This window comes from Astatotilapia calliptera, chromosome 13 (assembly GCF_964374335.1).
Source record: "Astatotilapia calliptera chromosome 13, fAstCal68.1, whole genome shotgun sequence".
NCBI lineage: Eukaryota > Metazoa > Chordata > Actinopteri > Cichliformes > Cichlidae > Astatotilapia > Astatotilapia calliptera.
The window spans coordinates 14,143,531-14,162,057 of record NC_137434.1 but is presented as its reverse complement, the minus strand read 5'-3'; the positions used below and the strand labels follow the sequence as shown (position 1 = coordinate 14,162,057).

At 37.8% G+C, this 18,527-nt stretch overlaps 3 protein-coding genes across 6 annotated transcripts in view; 2 read left to right on the top strand and 1 right to left on the bottom strand.

Annotated features, from left to right (window-relative positions):
* The first annotated feature begins 40 nt into the window (after window positions 1-40).
* Window positions 41-3,851, top strand: bag2 (BCL2 associated athanogene 2). Of its 2 annotated transcripts, none has more exons than XM_026189459.2 (3): window positions 41-1,410; window positions 1,694-1,803; window positions 3,060-3,851. In XM_026189459.2, exons 1-3 carry the CDS (start codon window positions 1,289-1,291, stop codon window positions 3,452-3,454), a joined length of 627 nt encoding a protein of 208 aa, XP_026045244.1. In that variant the 5' UTR covers window positions 41-1,288; the 3' UTR covers window positions 3,455-3,851. The 2 variants fall into 2 exon arrangements, with proteins under 2 accessions (XP_026045244.1, XP_026045245.1); XM_026189460.2 differs by lacking the exon at window positions 41-1,410 and adding an exon at window positions 1,448-1,587.
* A 2,720-nt stretch (window positions 3,852-6,571) lies between these two features.
* Window positions 6,572-11,526, bottom strand: rab23 (RAB23, member RAS oncogene family). Of its 2 annotated transcripts, XM_026189457.2 has the most exons (7): window positions 11,142-11,526; window positions 8,764-8,997; window positions 7,771-7,856; window positions 7,355-7,511; window positions 7,144-7,226; window positions 6,952-7,044; window positions 6,572-6,847 (listed from the first exon to the last, which is right to left on the bottom strand). In XM_026189457.2, the coding sequence occupies exons 2-7, from the start codon at window positions 8,916-8,918 to the stop codon at window positions 6,714-6,716; spliced, it is 708 nt and encodes a 235-aa protein (XP_026045242.1). In that variant the 5' UTR covers window positions 8,919-8,997; window positions 11,142-11,526; the 3' UTR covers window positions 6,572-6,713. The 2 variants fall into 2 exon arrangements, with proteins under 2 accessions (XP_026045242.1, XP_080144175.1); XM_080288049.1 differs by lacking the exon at window positions 11,142-11,526 and having other exon boundaries at window positions 8,764-9,067.
* Window positions 11,527-11,581: 55 nt separating this feature from the next.
* The window catches only part of prim2 (DNA primase subunit 2), a 28,916-nt gene continuing 21,970 nt past the window's right edge, over window positions 11,582-18,527 (top strand). The window contains exons 1-6 of one of the 2 annotated variants that reach the window (XM_026189456.2): window positions 11,582-11,793; window positions 13,898-14,047; window positions 14,179-14,291; window positions 17,144-17,238; window positions 17,340-17,460; window positions 18,220-18,315. In XM_026189456.2, the coding sequence (XP_026045241.2) occupies window positions 13,903-14,047; window positions 14,179-14,291; window positions 17,144-17,238; window positions 17,340-17,460; window positions 18,220-18,315 (570 nt within the window). In that variant the 5' untranslated portion in view covers window positions 11,582-11,793; window positions 13,898-13,902. Of the gene's footprint in view, window positions 11,794-12,927; window positions 13,066-13,897; window positions 14,048-14,178; window positions 14,292-17,143; window positions 17,239-17,339; window positions 17,461-18,219; window positions 18,316-18,527 lie in introns of those variants that run through there. The other variant, XM_026189455.2, reaches the window with a different exon arrangement.

The window sequence follows — 18,527 nt, the reverse complement described above, 5'->3', positions numbered from 1 at the left end:
TCCTGTTTCTTACTTTTTCTGCGTTTTTCATTATTTGCAGTAAGTGGACACCAAACTGAACCTTGCAGATTTGCAATTTTGTAAGCTTGATACTTGTGAGGAGCCAGAGTGTTTCGACACGTGTGCTATAGATGGCATCCACCACACTGCAAGATGCCTGAGCTGAACATGTGACCACAGTGCTGTGTCTCCAGTTGCGCTCTGTTTTCCAGTGTATTGTATGTCACAGACTCTTCGCATGGTGTCATGTGAATCCTGATCCTTCTACGCTAGAATGTTAGATTATTTTTCTTAAGGAAAAAGCTTTTGCAATACCCAGAAGTCTGCAATATAAATTCACATAATTGTTGTGCTCCAGAAATGTGTTAATTTGGTGCACACACTTAAGAGTGCACTCGAGTAAAACTCGTATACCCAGCAATTAATGTTCCCAAGGGGCCCACATTACAAACTGGGACTACCGCAGTACCAGTTTCTCATGTGGGCTCTTGGATAAAATTAACAGCTCATCCCTGCATACACTGATCTGGGTAGCCAATTCCTTTTCATGGATTAACACTGAAAATATGAATTCAGAATTATTATATTGTACTCAACTGCAATATATCCGTCAAAGTTTCCATTCCCTTGGCTGTTACAAGCCAGATATCTGATTTTGGGCAAGTTGGCTAAAGAGCAAACGCTTTGAAGATGGTTGACTATGAGGTAAGTCTTGGGTGTTGTGCACTGACACAGTACAAGTTAATTAGCACTGGGCTCCTGGTTGTAGAATTTGGCAGCTCCAGGCTAACTGCAGTGCCAGAGGTGAAGATGCCTTTGTTGGTGAGTAAAAACTCATGTAATGTAAGGAATTTACAATATAGTATAATTTTTTTTAATATATATATTTTATAGTACTTTAGTCATTGACATAAATCACTGTCAGAGTTAAAAGGTTTTGGTGGTGGATTCAGCAAAGTCTATTAACTAGTTTTGTTGAACAAAAAATAGTGACTGTTATCCTATTAATTTAAATCCTAGCTCGTTTTTCTGTGGGCCGGACGGCCGTTTCCGGGGTCCTTCAGGGGGTCCTCGGACCCTCGTTTTGAGAGCATAGTTCTGGGCTCCTCGGGAAGCTTCTATGAGGAGTGAGTGAAGGAAGTCACAGCCCATGTTTGGAAATGTTCTCCCAGGGGCGCTGCAGCAGCAGCCGGTGGAGCTACAGTCAGCTGGACAGCTCGGAGTTGACCGCACACGGGATTTGTTTTTACTACGGAACGGATCAGCCTTGTGACGGGTGTTCATCATCATGGCTCAGGCAAAAATACAGGCGAAGATGAACGAGGCTACCTGTAGCAAGTTCAGCAGGACGCTATCCATGGCAGATCGCTCGGGGCGGCTGCTGGAAAGTTTGGACCAGCTGGAAATGAGGTAGTTAAGTAACGGGCCTTAGCATGAGCCACCTATTCAAGCATTGTCGTTTGTGGGATATATATGACTGCTCACATTTTCTATAACAAGTTATTACAGCGCTTAAAATGTGCCATAAAAGTAGCTTTAATTTCTTAGCGGTTTTCCGAGAACAGTTAATGATCACATGTTTTATAGGTGGGTTGCTTTAGGTTCGTAGCTCACAGCATCATAATCATTACTCTCGCAGTTTAAGGATGCTTTTCAATGGACGGTTATTGTCATGCTTTGTTGTTTCCAACAGGGTGGAGTCTTTACGCGAAGCGGCATCGGCCATGGAGCAGGAAAGGGAGTGCATCCTGGAAATGATTCAATCTCTACAGAACAGTCAAGAAATGCGTAACATCTGTGCTGGTGAGGCGGCTTGCTGACTATCACAACTTGAACTCAAAAGTCACGCGCTGGTTGATGTCACTGTGAACATATAGCCTCCTAGTATCATTTTGCTGTGTTTTGAATTCCTGTATTTTCTGCTCTGATGCCACTGCAACATTGTGATCCAATGAAGACACGCTTTGAACGTTAACTTTGCTGTTGGGTGGAGGTGGGCTCGTGAATGTCTGAGGATTTAAAGAGTTCCACCCAAGTAGTTGTTTACAGCTCATGGATGTCATTTATACATCAAGCTCTATTTTAATGAAGGCACTAAACTAGGCTGAACATGCTCATTGAAAACCACCTGCAGTCTTTATTTGATTACCCGTATTTCTTTTCTTTTTTTTTTTGTTTCCAAAGAAAGCGTCCACTTGCAAAGAAATCATTACAGTGTACAGTATTAGGCAGAAGTCTTGAGCCACTCCTTATTTCTTTCTACATTGACAGTAAAGTGGAAATAAGTGCAGTGATGTAGTAAAACATGCACAAATAAATAGAAATACAAAATATATGTGGCAAAACAGAATTTGGGCTACTGCCTTTTGTTCTGTTCTCTGTCAAAACGATCCCACCCTGCTTCAGTAATGTTGTGCTTTGGGCTCTGGGGAGTCCAGTCCATTACAGATAGTGTTCCATTGTGTGTTTCCTCTGTCTGGCTTTTAATCCATTAGCAATGTGTTTGGGATCATTGTCATGCTGAAAAATGAAGCCAATCAGATGCTTTCCAGATGGTACTGCATGGTGGATCAAAATCTGACGGTAGTTTTCTGTGTTCATAATTCATCAATTTTGACAAGATCCCTAACACCGCTGATACTTACTGCTGTGTCTCTTTCCTGACCTCCTCCATACATACTGATGACAGTTTGAGGCAGAAAATTCAAATTCAGCAGACTTGATTTTCTTTCTATTTATCTGCTGTAGATTGTTTTTACACCAGCTGCTTTGTCTCTCAGAGAATTTTTTTAGAAAGGCTTTGCAGATCTGAAGTGTAGATGTGTAAGCCCACCCTGTTGTTTTACACTGCATAAAATAACTGTGTCCCTGGCTTCTGGTAGACTGAGCACAGTCATGAACATGGAAACTTCAGATAATAAAGACAAGGGCAAGGATTTGAATTTAGATAAATCTAGCCAACATGCTACCCCTTACAAAACCTAGTTATCTGTGGTAAATGTATTTTTTCACTTAATGTATTTTATTTTATTTTTTCCCCTGTGTGTCGTGTCTCTTAGGAGAGAGAGAGGAGTTAACTTTAACTGCAGACCGTTTAATGGGCCGGACACTGTCTGTGGAAATCTCTGTTGGGACAATCAGAAACCCGCAGCAGGAGGAGGCGCTACAAAAAGCCACATCCATCATAGATGAAATAGTGAAAAAGTTGCTGGACGACATGGAGGGGAGCAGGCAGAAGCTGCTGGCCCTGCACGCCGCATGTGTGACTGAAGCACCGGCCATTCCCATCGACCAGAAGTTTCAGGCCATTGTGATCGGTTGCGCTCTGGAGGACCAGAAGAACATAAAGCGGAGGCTGGAGACTCTATTGAGAAATGTTGAAAATGCTGAAAAGAACATCAAGATTATGGATCATCAAAAACTCGAGAACACAAAAGCAAACGGTAGTCAATAAGACTCATCACCAAAGCATTAAATGTGCCTTGAATGTTCACTTTCAGAAGGCTGCTACTTGTAGCAAGAAAAGTGAGCAACAAATATCCAGTTTTACCAAATCATTGTCATTTTTACATTGATCTACTTAATATTGGTTACTTAATGTTTATACAATGTACGTGTGTGTTCACATATGCACCTAGTGCAGTAAAAGATTCTGAACAGCAATGAATTAAACAACTCTCTTTTTGTTTCATTGCCTCACTTTTAAATTTAGGTAGTTGATTTTGTAAGTGCACACACTACCTCTTTGTGTGAAATCAACACAAGATATATGGATTTTATTTTGTATTTGCACATATGAGTTTTATTTCAGATCACGTGTCAAAAAACGAAATAAACCTGTTGTCTTATGAGTGTCGGGCAGAGACTTCTTTAAATATACAGTGCAGCATGTGGCAAGTGCCTCTGTTTATTTAGAGGCATTATCCTCTACACCACGTGTCCACACACGTGGTGTAGAGGATAATCTATAGGACAAATTTTAAAATCGAGACTTACAACACTTAGTTGTTTTGTGTCAAATAGAAAAACAATGTCAGCAGTGCAAAGGGCATACAATGTTTTAAGTAAGTAAAGGTTGCCTTTGTCTAGGAGCCCTACATATTATCACTTGCTCTTCCCCAGCGGATGGCATTTGAGCAAACTCATCTATTGTTTGGCATTTGGCATAAGGATATGAAATAACATAGAATATGAGGATCATGAGGTATGAGTTTCTCGTGTCAAGGTACTAAGAGCAAGGCTAAACTTCTACACCCATGTTAGTTGTTTATTAACTTGTAAAACTGCCACGGGTACAGACAACCATCTTTTATCCAAACTGTCTGCACTTCTAAAATTACCTAACCTTATTCACTCTAACTAAATGTACCCAGTTAAAATAATAACAACATTCTGGTTAAAGAAACTGTCATGAAATCATACAATGGATGCTCAAGAAATTTTTTATTTATATCAGATTGCCACTAAACACTGTCTCACAAACAAAACAACAGACACACAGTTGTGTGGCACACTCCAGGGTGTGACACAACAAAACTGCAAGTCGTGTCGTTTTTCTCAGGCTGAAAGCCAACACAAGTTGGTTTGTCTTTCTAAAGGTGTGAATCTGCTAATGAAGTCATGTGAGAAAAAGTAAAAGTAAAATTAAGACACAAAGATTACACCTGAGTGACAGCACTTAAGTATGGTTAGTTTTAACTGCTGATTCTTTAAAATTATACGCCATCTTAATGATAAAGTGCAGTGAATCAAGTCAGTCAAAAGACAAAGTAAACACAAACTAGCACAAGCTTGAGAAAAACATTACTTACAGATCTACTGTGAAGGCAATTAAAAAAAACAAAACAGCAAAAGGGTGGATTAAAATGTGTACTCTGAAGAATGTAAACATTGACAAGGCATTGTAATGATTAAACATTCACTGATATGGGAGGGGAAAAGGCCTGCATGCATTACAGTTATGCCACTTTGCTTGTCTTCAAAACAGCAGTTTACAAAAAAAAAAAAAAAAACCCCTAATGGGAAACTGAAATGTGACACAATCTTAGTACCAACGGTGTAACTGTAGAACACATTTTAAGCACCTTTTGGTATTTTCACAATAGAAAAAAATTCTGAACACAGATCTGAAATCTTTTTTTCTTTTAAGAGTAAAGCATGCATGCACATGTATTCCCAGATGACCTATGTATTATAATTCCATTAGATAGCTACAACTGAAACTACTAAGGAAATGTTCATTCAAGACAGAAGATTTAATCTAAGACTTTTCTATATTACTAAATATTTTGTTGTGCTTGGTAAACCTGTGTAACCCAATAATGAGTTCTGAAAAACAGAAGGAAAGGTGAATACATTATACATTTCACAGATAGTTGTATTGAAAACTAAGGATTAGGACTGGGAGATTGTTTCTGGGAGTACTCTCATTTAGTTAGAAAGAAATGTAATTTTCTTGCATAATCAGGCACACGTAAGCGCTTCAATAGCAAAACATCCCCTCTTGATTGCCAACTTTTTGTAACACCTTCTGAGAGCATTCGTTTACATCCCGCCCTAAACTCCACACCACAGGTACAGTACCTACTGAGCAGTGAGCTTTCATTTTTCTTTTCACTTTCTGGCCCCAATACAGCTCCTTTTTTATAGTCTGGAGAAAGTTCTTCACAATCCAGGTCAAAAAACTAATAGGAGAATTCTGTATTGTGTTTAATGTACTCTGAATATATATGTCAAAGCTATAGAAATAATAAACAAAACAATGTAAACAACTGCAATCAAAAGCATAGTATTGTATTGTAACTGACAATTGGTTGTAACTTGAGGTACTATGATTGAAATAACAGATTTTTTTTAGTGTAAATGGTGTTTTATGTCTAAAATAATTTGTTTAACAAGTGTAAGCAGACAGAAAAAGGACTATTTTTGTGTCATTGGTTATTGATATTTGGTTACATACCTATATCTATGAGAGCACATGTTTAACCACAGCTCAGAAAGAGAAAATTTGGCACATAAGATCAGTCAAAGCTATTGTGCTTCGTACAAAAATACTTCACGCAGAGATTTAACTCAGCGTTCAATCAGGACGAAGAATATAGTTTGAACCATTATCTGTTTAACAGTTAGAAAAATATGGAATAAAATAATCTGCTTATCTTTTATAATACATGCAAATGTATTGCACAGCTGAAATGTTAAACAGAATAACCACGTACAGAAGGAAAAGTCTCGATGGAGTGCAACTTTTGCTGTTACATACTTTGATGAGAGTCGGTATGTCAAGTTTCATTAAAACAAACAAACAAAAAAAAAAAGAGTGAAAAAAAAAGAAAGAGCAAAAGCCTCGGCCATAAGGGGGAAAATCCACCTGCACCAACAGCTAGAACTTCAGTTGTTTTGGGCATCATTAAATTAATAACACAACATACTGTAGCTGCAGTTGTTTCTTAAGGCAACCATTAGGAGGATCCAAGTATGTACAAAGGTTAGGTTTTGTGCCCAGATCGCTGATGAATATTCGAGACCGCAATACACCTATCAACATGGGGCGAGGAAGATGAACATTAGGTTAATAAAGTAATATAGTGTAGTGTAGTGTTTCCCAGTCTATGTGAGCTTTGGTCACTAACTGTCGCTACCTCAACAGCTTACAATAACGAGCAATCTAATGTCAGAAATAACTGTCGGTCAGTAAAATGAAATGATTTTCTCTAGAGGAGGCTGCAGCTTCCAAAGGGATTTTTAGTCTTCTTGGTTCTTTGCTTGTTAGGACGCAAAGTGATGACTTCTCTGCCGTTGCTGGAGCTCTGGTTGCAGACATTACTACTTGTTGTATTAAAAACACCTTTGGAAAAAAACCCAGAAAGAATGAGTAAAGGCTATTTAAAAGAAACAAAAACAAAACAAAACACCAGAGCTTAAATTGTGATACGAAAAAAGATTTCTTACCTATTTTATTGCTTGTTGTGTGGACCACCTCTGTCTCCTCTGCTGTTTGCTGTTTGAGTCGCTGTAGATACTTCTCAGCTAAATACTTAAAAACTAAATGAAGACAACAAGCAGAAATGTTATGACAGTAACATTAAGAAACAAGCCATTTTACTTGCATCTGATCAGTTGTTCAGATTTTCAGTAACCTACCCTCATTCACATTTAGGTCCTCTTTCACTGAAGCGCGATAAAATCTTAGCTTAAGCCTCTTAGCCAATGCTTCTGCCTCCTCACTGCAGTACAAGTGAAGGAAATACAGCACTTCTTAATTTTCTTCTAAATTAACAGGCTTATTTTCAATAAACAGTCAGCACTCTTTTCTTTAACAGTTAATTGCTTTTCTGTACCACCGAATCCTTACTTTTTTATAACAGTCTCTTCCAGGAGGTCAATTTTGTTTTGCACAAGAACTGTGGGAATATCTCCAACTTCTGCTTCCACCTTCTCCTTCCAGCTGTCAATAGCCTGAAATGAGTCCCGGTCTGTGGTGGAGAAGACAAGCACACATGCCTGCGCACCTGCAAAGTAAGATCACATACACAAACAGTTCACGTTCTCAAGCTGTTACATCTTGTAAAAAAAAAAAAAAGCATGTTGAACATGTTGCATAATTCATTGTCCAAGAGCAAAAACACAGATTGGATTTAAGAATAAGCCCTCTAGGAAATATATATGTATATATATACTAGTGCTTACACTTATACTGGTTGGAAGCCTAGAAATAGCCTAGAAATATGGGATAAGCAAACGTTATTTGTTGCAGAGGTGCAATCTTACCGCGGTAATAGGCCTTAGTGATGGCATCAAACTCCTCCTGCCCAGCAGTGTCCCAAAGCATTAATCGGACATCTTCATCATTTACACTAAAACGATGAGAAAAAAAATTGACTAGTTACATATTCATCCATCTATAATATCCTATTATATCCTACTCAGCACACTCTACTTGTTTTTCTATGTTAATAGACAATCACAAAAACTACAATTTTAAGACATTTGGAATAAAACATTTCCTTCAATAAACAAAAGTAATAATATTTAAATATATTTTTTAAATTCTCGTCAAATAACTTTCTCTTTTAATTATTATTTATAACATGGAAAAAAAATATTTTATCATGTTTTCTTCTAGGGTGGAAAATTATTTCATTTAACTCAAGAGGGCTCTTGTTCCTCCAGGAGTGTAATGACATACATGCGTACATACATACAGTACACAGTTACTAAGTAAAGTAAAATAAGTAAAAACTAGATAGGCATTCAATAGAAGAATTGAAGTAAAATAACAAAATAAAACAAAAAAAATCTGGTTAATTAACCAACATGGATGTCTTTGGACTGTCAGAGGAAACCAGAGTACCCAGAGAGAACCAACGCAGTCACAGAAAAGCCCGAGCCAGCCTGTGGATTCAAACCCAGGACCATCTTGCTGAGAGGCCACAATACTACTGCACCACTGTGCTGTGGTTAATAAAATATTAAATAATAATAATTAATGTTAATTAAATAAAAGCTAAATATAATATAACAAAGTGGCCTTTTTAAGTAAAATGTGTCAAATTTAGTAAAATTCAGTTTTTTAAAAAAGAGTAATTTCTGATTAAACCTAAAATGTGGGTACCAACAGGATTCCACATTCCAATATGTATTTAATATTGTAAAACAATTTTATACAGCTGAAGTTGTAGTTAGTTAACAGACCCTCTGTGACTTTGATTATAGACTATAACTGATAAATAATGTGGAACATCTTTCAAATGAACATCTTACAGTATCTGCCTTTCCAGGAAGTCCACTCCAATTGTCTTTTTGTAGTCTTTAGTGAAAATGCCCTTGCAGTAACGTTGGATCATACTGGACTTGCCGACAGCTCCGTTGCCGACCACGACCACTTTGATGGCCACTTCCATGTCCTCCTCCAACATGGTGATGACGTCTGGCTGATTTTCTCAGTTCCACTGTGCCTGTATTGTTTCAGAGCTGTGATGGGAGCACATGTACCGGCTGAAAGTATAAAATAAAATATTAGATACTACAAAAAAAAAAACAAAAACCCACAAAAAAAAAGCCACACAAACACTGGACAAGTGCAACTCAAATGTGGTTTATATATGAATCACTCACTTCAGAGACATTGTCAGTTGAACAAATATGATGAAAACCAACTTTGTTACTCAGTTTATAAGTTACTTATAAATGCTGTTAAAGTGCGGCTGACAATCAAGCAAATTAGCAGAGGCGCAACTGACTGCTACTTCTTTTTAATACTAATCAAACTTATTTTCAGTTTGATATGTCAATATACTGTTACAAATGTAGTTGTCAAAGCCTAAAAAATGTTTTACAATACATTTTTATAGCCAACAGTCACAACTCAACTTTTATAGGCTTAATAGTATAATTATCATATTCGCCAGCAACACAAGCACTTCATTGCACTCTAATACATGGTGTCACATACACAATGTCTGTAATTAGCTTTTAAACTGTTATGGGTGCACATTTTACTAACTGTTGTAAAACAAATTTTCAGCTTGACTGGAGAGGTGGTTCACTATGTTTATTGTTCCATTAGTGCAGAAAACTGCAGACTCCGCATAGCAACCGTGTCCCCACAGCTATATACTTGGAGTGGCTGAGTGCTATGCTAAACAACATATTGTGGGAAAGCTGTTCTCAGTGGACACTGACAGCCTACTGCGTGACTGTAGTGTTCAACAGCCTGCTTGAATTTGAGTCACAATATGTATCTGTAATTGAGCTGAATGACACATCAGTTGGTATAACATGAAGGCAAAACACAGCTGAAAATAGAATAGTATGCTCGTCTTTTAATGTAAACTCTGTAAACTGTAAAGTCTTGACTTTGCATTTCTCTTTAGTTGAGCAAAGACCTCCTCTTCCTTTCAAGCAGCTAGTCCTCTCCTATTCAAGTGTAGTCGGTTCGCGATTTGTACTTTAAATATGTTTTATCATCACAGAAACTGTCAAACTGGGAGGTTAAGAAGCTGGTTATGTATTGTTTATTTATAACTACTATAAGTTCAGAGCAACGTGATTCAGATTTAGATAAATGATGATGATTCGCTTTAACAGTGTTTGAAAATGAGATCTGAATAATTGTGCTCTTAGTATCAACAACAATGTGGGGCAATCTTTTTGCACTGTGGTCATGTCTTATACCCCACATTTCTGAAATGAATTACAACTCTCCTCAGGTGATCTCAATAGGTCATGTTAGGGCAAGACCTCACAGAGGTTTCATTCTGAACCCCCACTGATGGTAATGTGAGTGACCCAAGTTGGGTTTTTTTTGTTTTGTTTTTTGTTTTTACATCTTAGCTCATTTGGTGACTCACATTATCAATAAGGATCACTTCCAAAAGGGTACCCCCAGGGTAAATACTTGTGACTTTCCATCATTTGTTTTTTTAAGGGAAAACGCCTCTTGAAAGAAGTCCAGCTGCCTTCTTTTTTCAAGCTCTAAAGAAGTGACTGGAAGGTGCAGTTTAACACTTCAAGACAGGTATCAGCTACACATTTAAACACAATATTCTCCATACCTGCACAAACAACTGTCCTGAGTAAATTCTGGGCTTTCAGGTCATCATTACCATATTCATACAATACAAATGTGATAACACAGAATCTGAAATATACAGGCCTACTGCATTTTTTTACATAACATGGTAGCAGGGTATGTTTTACATTGCTATGCACATAGTACTGAATTCTGCTCAGTATGAAGCAGATAATACACCCCCCTTTGCTAGACAGTGAGTCATCTTCATAGACTCACCGTTACTTGTCCAGGCCTCAAGGCGGGGCACCACAATTTTTTGAAGCAAAGACTGAATAACACAGATCAAAACGCCATGACACGCAACTAAGCTATTCAACTCTGTCGAAGACTTTTGCTATATGTAATGCGTTCATAGTCTCTGATGGGAATTAAGTTTGAAGTCAACTTCCCACTCCTCTTCTTCACTCAAATCCCTTGCCTTGGTCAAGATAAGACCTGTTGAATTGCTGAAAGGAGGCTCCCCTTGAAGTACAGAGCAGCTCCCGAGGTAGTGCGTTAAAGCTGGGTGAAATAAACGGTGAAGAAATGATGGGAAAGCATGCCAAAGAAGCGTGCAGTTTCTTACCTGTAAAACGACGCTACAACTCATCCAATGACATTAGGCGAGCTATGCAGTCAGCTAACCCACATCCACATATCTACAGCCTCCCGCCGCTCTTCTCCGTGGCAAGAGACGCAAGAGACTCCGCTGCTAAGGGTGCCTAGCTAAGATTAGCCACTTTTCACAGAAGAAAGACAACCTTCTGCTCCGTTCGCTAACGACTTCTTCCCTGTGTAATGCAAAAACGTTCTCTCCTAAACGAAAGATACCGTTTATTGACTGTCAACACCTGAGGTCACTCTCATGACATTTATAGAATGGATATGCATTGCTGCCTATTTCAGTGAGCTACGTTGCGCGTGAGAGCTAGCCAGGCAGGCTGTTGGCTAGCTCGCTAGTGTTTGTTGCTAAGCAGCAGAGCCAAAGAATGCACAAAGCAAGAGAGTCGGCGTGGACGCGCCTCTGTCCTCGGGAGTCTTGGGAACACTTGTAGTTCTCATATGTTAGCCCTAAAAGTCACGTCTGTTTAAACGCTGAATTATTGTTGATATTTTTTTTATTCACAACCATTATATATGTCTTCTACGCGTGTTTTATGTGGACGGATCACAACAACCAAGAAAAAAGCGTGTGAAAATTACTCACAACCGGATTAAAAAGTGAATTTTACTTTCAGGTATGTGAAGTAAAATGCATGTTATAAAGCAGAAACACGGAAATGTGTTAAAAGGGAGTAAATGTACTTTCCACTACAGTTTCTCCCTTTCTGAATATGTGTCATTAATGTGAAACTATCAAATAGTTTGTTAAATAACTTTAAATAACTGCAGCTTCATTTTTTTAAAAAGGCAGAAAACACCTAACCGTCTGCTGAGAAAATTGTAGCAATGGTTGATGTTAGTTAAAAACGTACCGACGTTTGTTTTTGTATAGGTTCATTTTACTGTATGCATATGAAACTTACCAAAAATGAGCAGAATTTGGGTTAGAATTTTTGTTTTGTTTTGTTTATTGAGTTAGCCACAAAATAAACTAAAATGTCTCTATAATATAACATGACCATTTACCAATTTCTCTAAATACAAAACTTTTGTACGTCAAAACAGAATACTTTGGATTACATACAGTGGAAAAATAAATGGGAAATGTCTGATCTATTTCGACCACAAAAATCATAGGAATAAATGACATGGAATTTAAACCTTTCCTGAAAGTGCTTTACAGAATATATTCTGTTTATTTTAAATCTAACATTCTTGTGTCAAACATGCGGTGTTTCATTCATTCCTACATACACACCCGTATATCCATATGCAGTGTCTGTGTGAAGAGAAGTTTATATGCTAAGGACAATGCCAGTAATCCTTATTTGTGGAAATTTGCTGATCTGATAGGTAAACTGTCTGTGGAGTAGTGATATTTCAGAAGAAAATCAGTTCAACCAACCTTATCAAATGGGCATTTGGGAAAGGGGTTTCTGTATGATTTTTTTAATATCTTTAAATTTTAAAGTTTAATTTCAAAGCTGTTATTAATCGTTTGAAAAACAATGATTTTCTTGATTTGAAGATAAGGTGAACCCGCGTTTTAGTGGGGCATTTGTTATGTAATACACGTGCGCTCGTGAGTTTGTGTCGGATTTGGTTCAAACGCCAAAAAACAGAAATAGAAACATAGTGTGAAATAGCAGTGGCTTGTCTTGGCTCAAGCCAAGTTTGGGTAATAGTATTTTAAAAGAAACTGTTTGCCTGTTTTTTTCATGGAGGTCATCGTTACTTTGAGAGACGGGGCGGGCTGTCCTAAAAAGTAAAACGAGTACACACCACTTCACAACTTTCGTTCTCTTCCGGTGTCGGATGCAACGTCATATTTTTACCCGCGTTTGTTGAACAGCCCCTTTTGTTTGGCGGGACTGCGTTATTTGGAGTCTAAAAGCTTCATCTAATCGGTAATGTAACGACAGTATTATATGCTTCTTGTTGCTCCTCAACCGTGAAATAAGTTTCTCGGGCTGTTTTTGAGCTCGGTCTTTTCAATGCAGTTTAAACTCAAATCTGATACCTAGCAAACGTCAAAGTTGGATTGTTTTTCACTACCCTTAACGTCTTGCTATGGGCTCTATTGCTAACTTAAACTAAATAGTCTCTGTTAGCGGCTACATTTAGCCTTAAATGTAGAAATTGAGTTTATGAGAACGACAGTTACTGACTGCTGAGCCAGTGTAACATAACAAAACATACACAGCTTCACACTGTCAGTTCAGTTTGTGTGCAGAGGCTGATTTTTAGATGTCAGGAACATTTCGACTCTTCATCACAGTCTCTCAGCTATGGATTGAAGAGACGATTAGTCAAGGAGAAGCTCCGTTTGCCAAGTTTTGCTTTAAGTGATACCGGGTGCCACTTATGCACTGACTGGTTAAAGGTTAATAGCAGATGCTGTGCAGAAATTCGTTTGTTCTGATTTTGTATGGCAGCATCCTTTACCGTTTGAAATCAAAGAAGCTCAATGAATTTCTTAATGTTTGTTAGTTATAAGCGTTTTAATGGTGGCTCGGGTCTTCTCCACAATAGTGTGTTTTATTTATTCAACTCCTAGTAAGGAGAAAATGGCAAAATCAAGCGTTATGCGTTTGAAATAAGAACAGCTTATTTAATTTCCATGAATTTGTATTGAATGTCGCTTTGGTCAATGGCTCACTACATCAGATATGGCAGGTTTGGGACCCAGCTTGTTAGCAAGTGGTACATTAAAACATGCTTGATTTCTTTTACCATCAGGCACTATGCAGTTTGGAGGCAGAAAAAAGAAGATTAGCACTATCCCTCAGTCGGAGCTCTATGGGCAGCACCTGCAGTTTTATGGACAGCCTCCTCTTGAAAACATCTCTCTCTCTGAATTTGAAACATTTGCTGTGGAACGACTGAAGTGTAAGATTTGTCTCATACTACTTGTGAAATCAAATGATGAAAATTACTGTAAGCATTGTTTTCTCTGCTCTTGTGTAATACATTTTATTTAGGACATGTGGTTTGTAATGTTTGTTTTAATGCCACTGTAGTGTTGAAGACTGTGGAGAACTTGGGTGTGAGCCATGTCAAGCTTACAGAGCCGTATAGACGCAAACTTGAGAGTCAGCTTAAAGCTCTGAACTTTCCTTACAGACCAGATGCTGTGAGTATGTTTCCCATTGTGCACCTTTAAACAGTATTAATGAGTCAGTTATTGCATTGTGTTGTCAACAACTTCAACTAAAGCTTTATCACAAAGAGATTTCTTTTTAAACTTTTACCCGCTATGTGTTTTAATGAAAACACAGGGGTTGGATTTGTTTAGGGTCCTGTAATATCGCACTGCACTTCATGGTGCTTGTGCCCCCCTTGTGAGTGAGACATATCTAATAAACTGGCATAGCTTTTAGTAGGGCTGAACGATTATGGAAAATAATCTAATTGCGATTTTTTGCCCCAATATTGCGATTGCGATGCGATATGCGATTATTTTTTAAGGTCTTTGTCTTCTGTATTATTAAACAAAGACAAGCAATACATCATATAGTATGGCCAATACTATATTACATTAATTTTAAACTGTTCTTTCCTGGAAGACAGACCTCTGTTATGATGACATGAGGTGATGCATGAATTGATGACTGACATTTTTATTTAACTTCTTCAATCACAACAGTATATTTGAACATACACAATAGTTTATTTTTAGCTTACAAACATCTGAGCATAAAGTGCTGACAAGGAACCCTGGTGTAAACATTAAAATGAAAGTCAGTGCAATGTGCAGATTGCAGAAATATACATAAAAAAAAATCGGTGGCTTTACCACACTCAGTTTTTCGACATCTGTGAACTACTAGACAGTCATTCAATTAAAAAATAATATTAAATAAATAAAACTAATAAATAAAAAATGCACACATCTTACTGATCTCTGCAGTCAGTAACATTACACATTTTTATATATTTTATTTATTGTTTACTCTATTTAATTTGTAAAATATGTGTACACACACACACACACACACACACACACACGTGTAGAAAAATATTTAGTATACACATCCAGAAATGCATATACTATTATATATTGTACATATATTTATTAGTTTCAGATGTAGCCATTCTTGTATTTTGCTTGTTTACATTATTGTATTTTGCACAACTCTGTTGCTTGTGAAGCTCGCACACAAGAATTTCACTCACATGTGCTGTACCAATGTACCTGCACATGTGATGTGACAATAAAAGTGATTTGATTTGATTTGACATAAAGTGCAAACATAATAGCAATTGTATAAACAATGAGTATGGCTCAGCTAGCCATAATCATCCTAGCTCACAGGTTTTTTGCTAGGAAGACCAGCATATCTACTTTTGCTGGCTTTAAGGATGAGCGAGTGCAGGTCACTATATTCCCTCCAGTGCTGAACAGACGCTCTGAGGGGGCACTTGTGGCTGGCACACACAGATATTTGCGGGCCATCTTGCACAGTCGTGGAAAGTGAATGTTGTGCACCTTCCACCAGGCTAAGGGATCATCCTCTCCGTCAATGACAGGGGTCAACAGGTAACTATTCAACTCTGTCTTCACGACATCTTCAAGTGGCAGAGGCAAAGCTGAAGAGGCCGCACTGGTCCTCAGACGGTCGGGTAGGCCGGAAGTAAACGGCCATGAAATTGGACGGTCTAGCCTTCTGATTAGCGTCACCGCTGTCTCGGTGGAGCTTAATAAACTCGGCCGTCTGCTTCTTGCTATCTAAAATATAACCAGACACTGGTGTAAATTCTCGACTGTCTCATACTTCTGTTTAATAAGTTTTCTGTTTGACGTTTAGTCAGCTGTGTGAAAACCAAGGAGGAACCCACCCGGGGGATTAATAAAGTTTTATTTTATCTAATCTAATAACTTTAATCTCAGCCAAACCGATTTAATCACGAACAAACAAAACACTGAAAAAAGCCCAACAATAAAATTTTTAGGTTGTCTAAGTGACTTATATATTACGTTTAACCCGAGCAGCGAAAGTCCGCGGTGATCTGAAAATGATGTGCCGGGAGTTGTGCCGTTCTCGGCCGCATCAGTAACCCTCGAGCTCCCGGCTAGCTGTCGAGCTGGTGGGTAGCAGACGCCTCCTAAAACGTCGAAGCACTTTTGCAAATATGGGATATCTTGATAAACCGAGCAGATATTTGATGTTTACACAACTACTTTCTCGCCTGAAAATATGTTAAAAGTTTATTTTGTGACCCAGAAAGATTAGTATGAGTAATTTTAAAACTTAGTAGCGGCCGCCATTGTTGGAAACTGGAGTTTGGCTGGGCCGTGCTGTGAATTCTGGAATATGGTAGGCCACGAAAGACACACCCGACCCATCCTTCAAATTCGGGGAAAAGGAGGACGCATTTGTCGGCTACATTCGGAGGAGTCTACGAATTTGGACAGCCTTCGGCGCGTCGCTGTGATGTAATCGGTCTACAAATGCAGCCTCAGGAGGATGCAGCCCATGAATTTGGACATGTCCAGAGTATAATCGCAGCCTTTGCGGTTAGAAAATTGCACTTGATCATGTCGCGATATTATTGCAAATGTGATATATCGTTCAGCCCTAGCTTTTAGAGTGAGACCAGTGTTTAGCTCGATGTGTATTGACACAGTATTGACTTTGAGGAGTTAAGCTTGCGCAGGATCCATCAAATTCTCTTTGCAATAGTGATGAAATAGCATGATTTAGCAATAAAATGTATTTGTATTAGTAAAGAAGAGACACTGCTGGGTGTTGCTGAAAACGTGACTCATTTACTAACATTTTAAGACCCTATGCTGAATTACAAGAGCCTGAGATAATGGAAGTTAGTGTACAGCTACCATAAACATGACTTTTAGTACATGATAATTTTTTCATATATGTAAAAAACAAAAACTGTACAACATGACAAGAAGTGGTGAATGATGATTAAATGGTTGACATCTATTTGTCTTTCAAATTAACTAATTGTTTTCTAACTCTTAAGGATGACAAGAAATCTCAAAGTGGACCAATTGAATATGAAAAACGAAGAAAAGACCATATCTCCCACTTCATTCTCAGACTGGCCTACTGCCAAACGTAAGTCTTTAGTCTCCATTTAGGAATACTGGAAAATGTGGTCAGAATATAAGTTGTTCAGCTGCAAAAGATAAATGTTTATTTCCATTTGTCTCTCAAAGGGAAGATCTGAGGCGCTGGTTTATACAACAGGAAGTTGATCTTTTCCGCTTCCATTTTACTGAGTTGGTCCCAAAACAACAACTGGCATTTCTTCACAAGAATAATCTCCATTATGACACAGTAAGCTTTCCTAAAGAAAACACTTGACATATTTCAAAAATATTTTTTTTCTGGAAATTTAAGTTGAGGAGGCTTACCACAAAAAAATTCCAACTGGGAACTTTTACAACTGGGAATTTCTGTCTTCTTGTAATAGTGACTTATTCAGAAACACACAATTAGTCTTTTTTTTTTTTATATCACCTTGAAAATTTACTTACTTATATTTGATTAACTTACATTTAAGTGCCTCTTTACCATAATGTGTTTTAGAAACTATATCTTGGATTTTGTTTCTATGTCAGGCTCAGAGTATGTTGAGGACACGGGCCTAAATCCATGCCAGTTGTTTCTATACACAGCATAGTGGTGTTCAGTTGTATTTTCACTAGGTGGAGCTGTTCAATCATCATAACATCTTCCATCTTTAAAAAGTTGGCCCTATTCAGTAAAAGATTTAATTGTGAAAAAAATTATATTTCAAATATGTGTGTATTATTTTTTTAAATAATAAATCCCAAAACATAAATATAATATATATAGTTTACACTATATATTATATAGTGTACTTAGTCTCTGTTTTGCTTTTAGGCTCACAAAAGGAAAGAACTACAGTAGGTTTGGATAACATGGTGGTGGCGGGGTGTAAGCAAGAATGCAAAGCCAACTTTAGGTTTTTGTTTTGTTTTTTTAAACAATGTTTGTTTTCCACAAGCTTATTAACATCATATTAACAGTTCAGCTTATGCAACTCCTCAATGAAATCTCACAACTTTTCAGATTAGCAGCGAGGAGAAGACTGCGCTGAAGGATCAACTTATAAACTCCAGCTTTGGCGTCAGTGGAATCAAGGTGATGGAACACGAGTTCTACAAGGTGAGACATATATATAGTGTAGGTTATAGTTTATATTCACGAACACACCACAGAGGGAATGTAACTTCCAAGACATCTAGACAGTGGCCCTGTTAGGTTGATGTGTCATGATGACTCGAGTTCTCTTTCTGCATAGTTAAGAGTCATTCAGGAGAGTTTTTGAAGTAGCGATCATTAAAGGTAATAGCACAGTGCAGGATAATATATGGTGT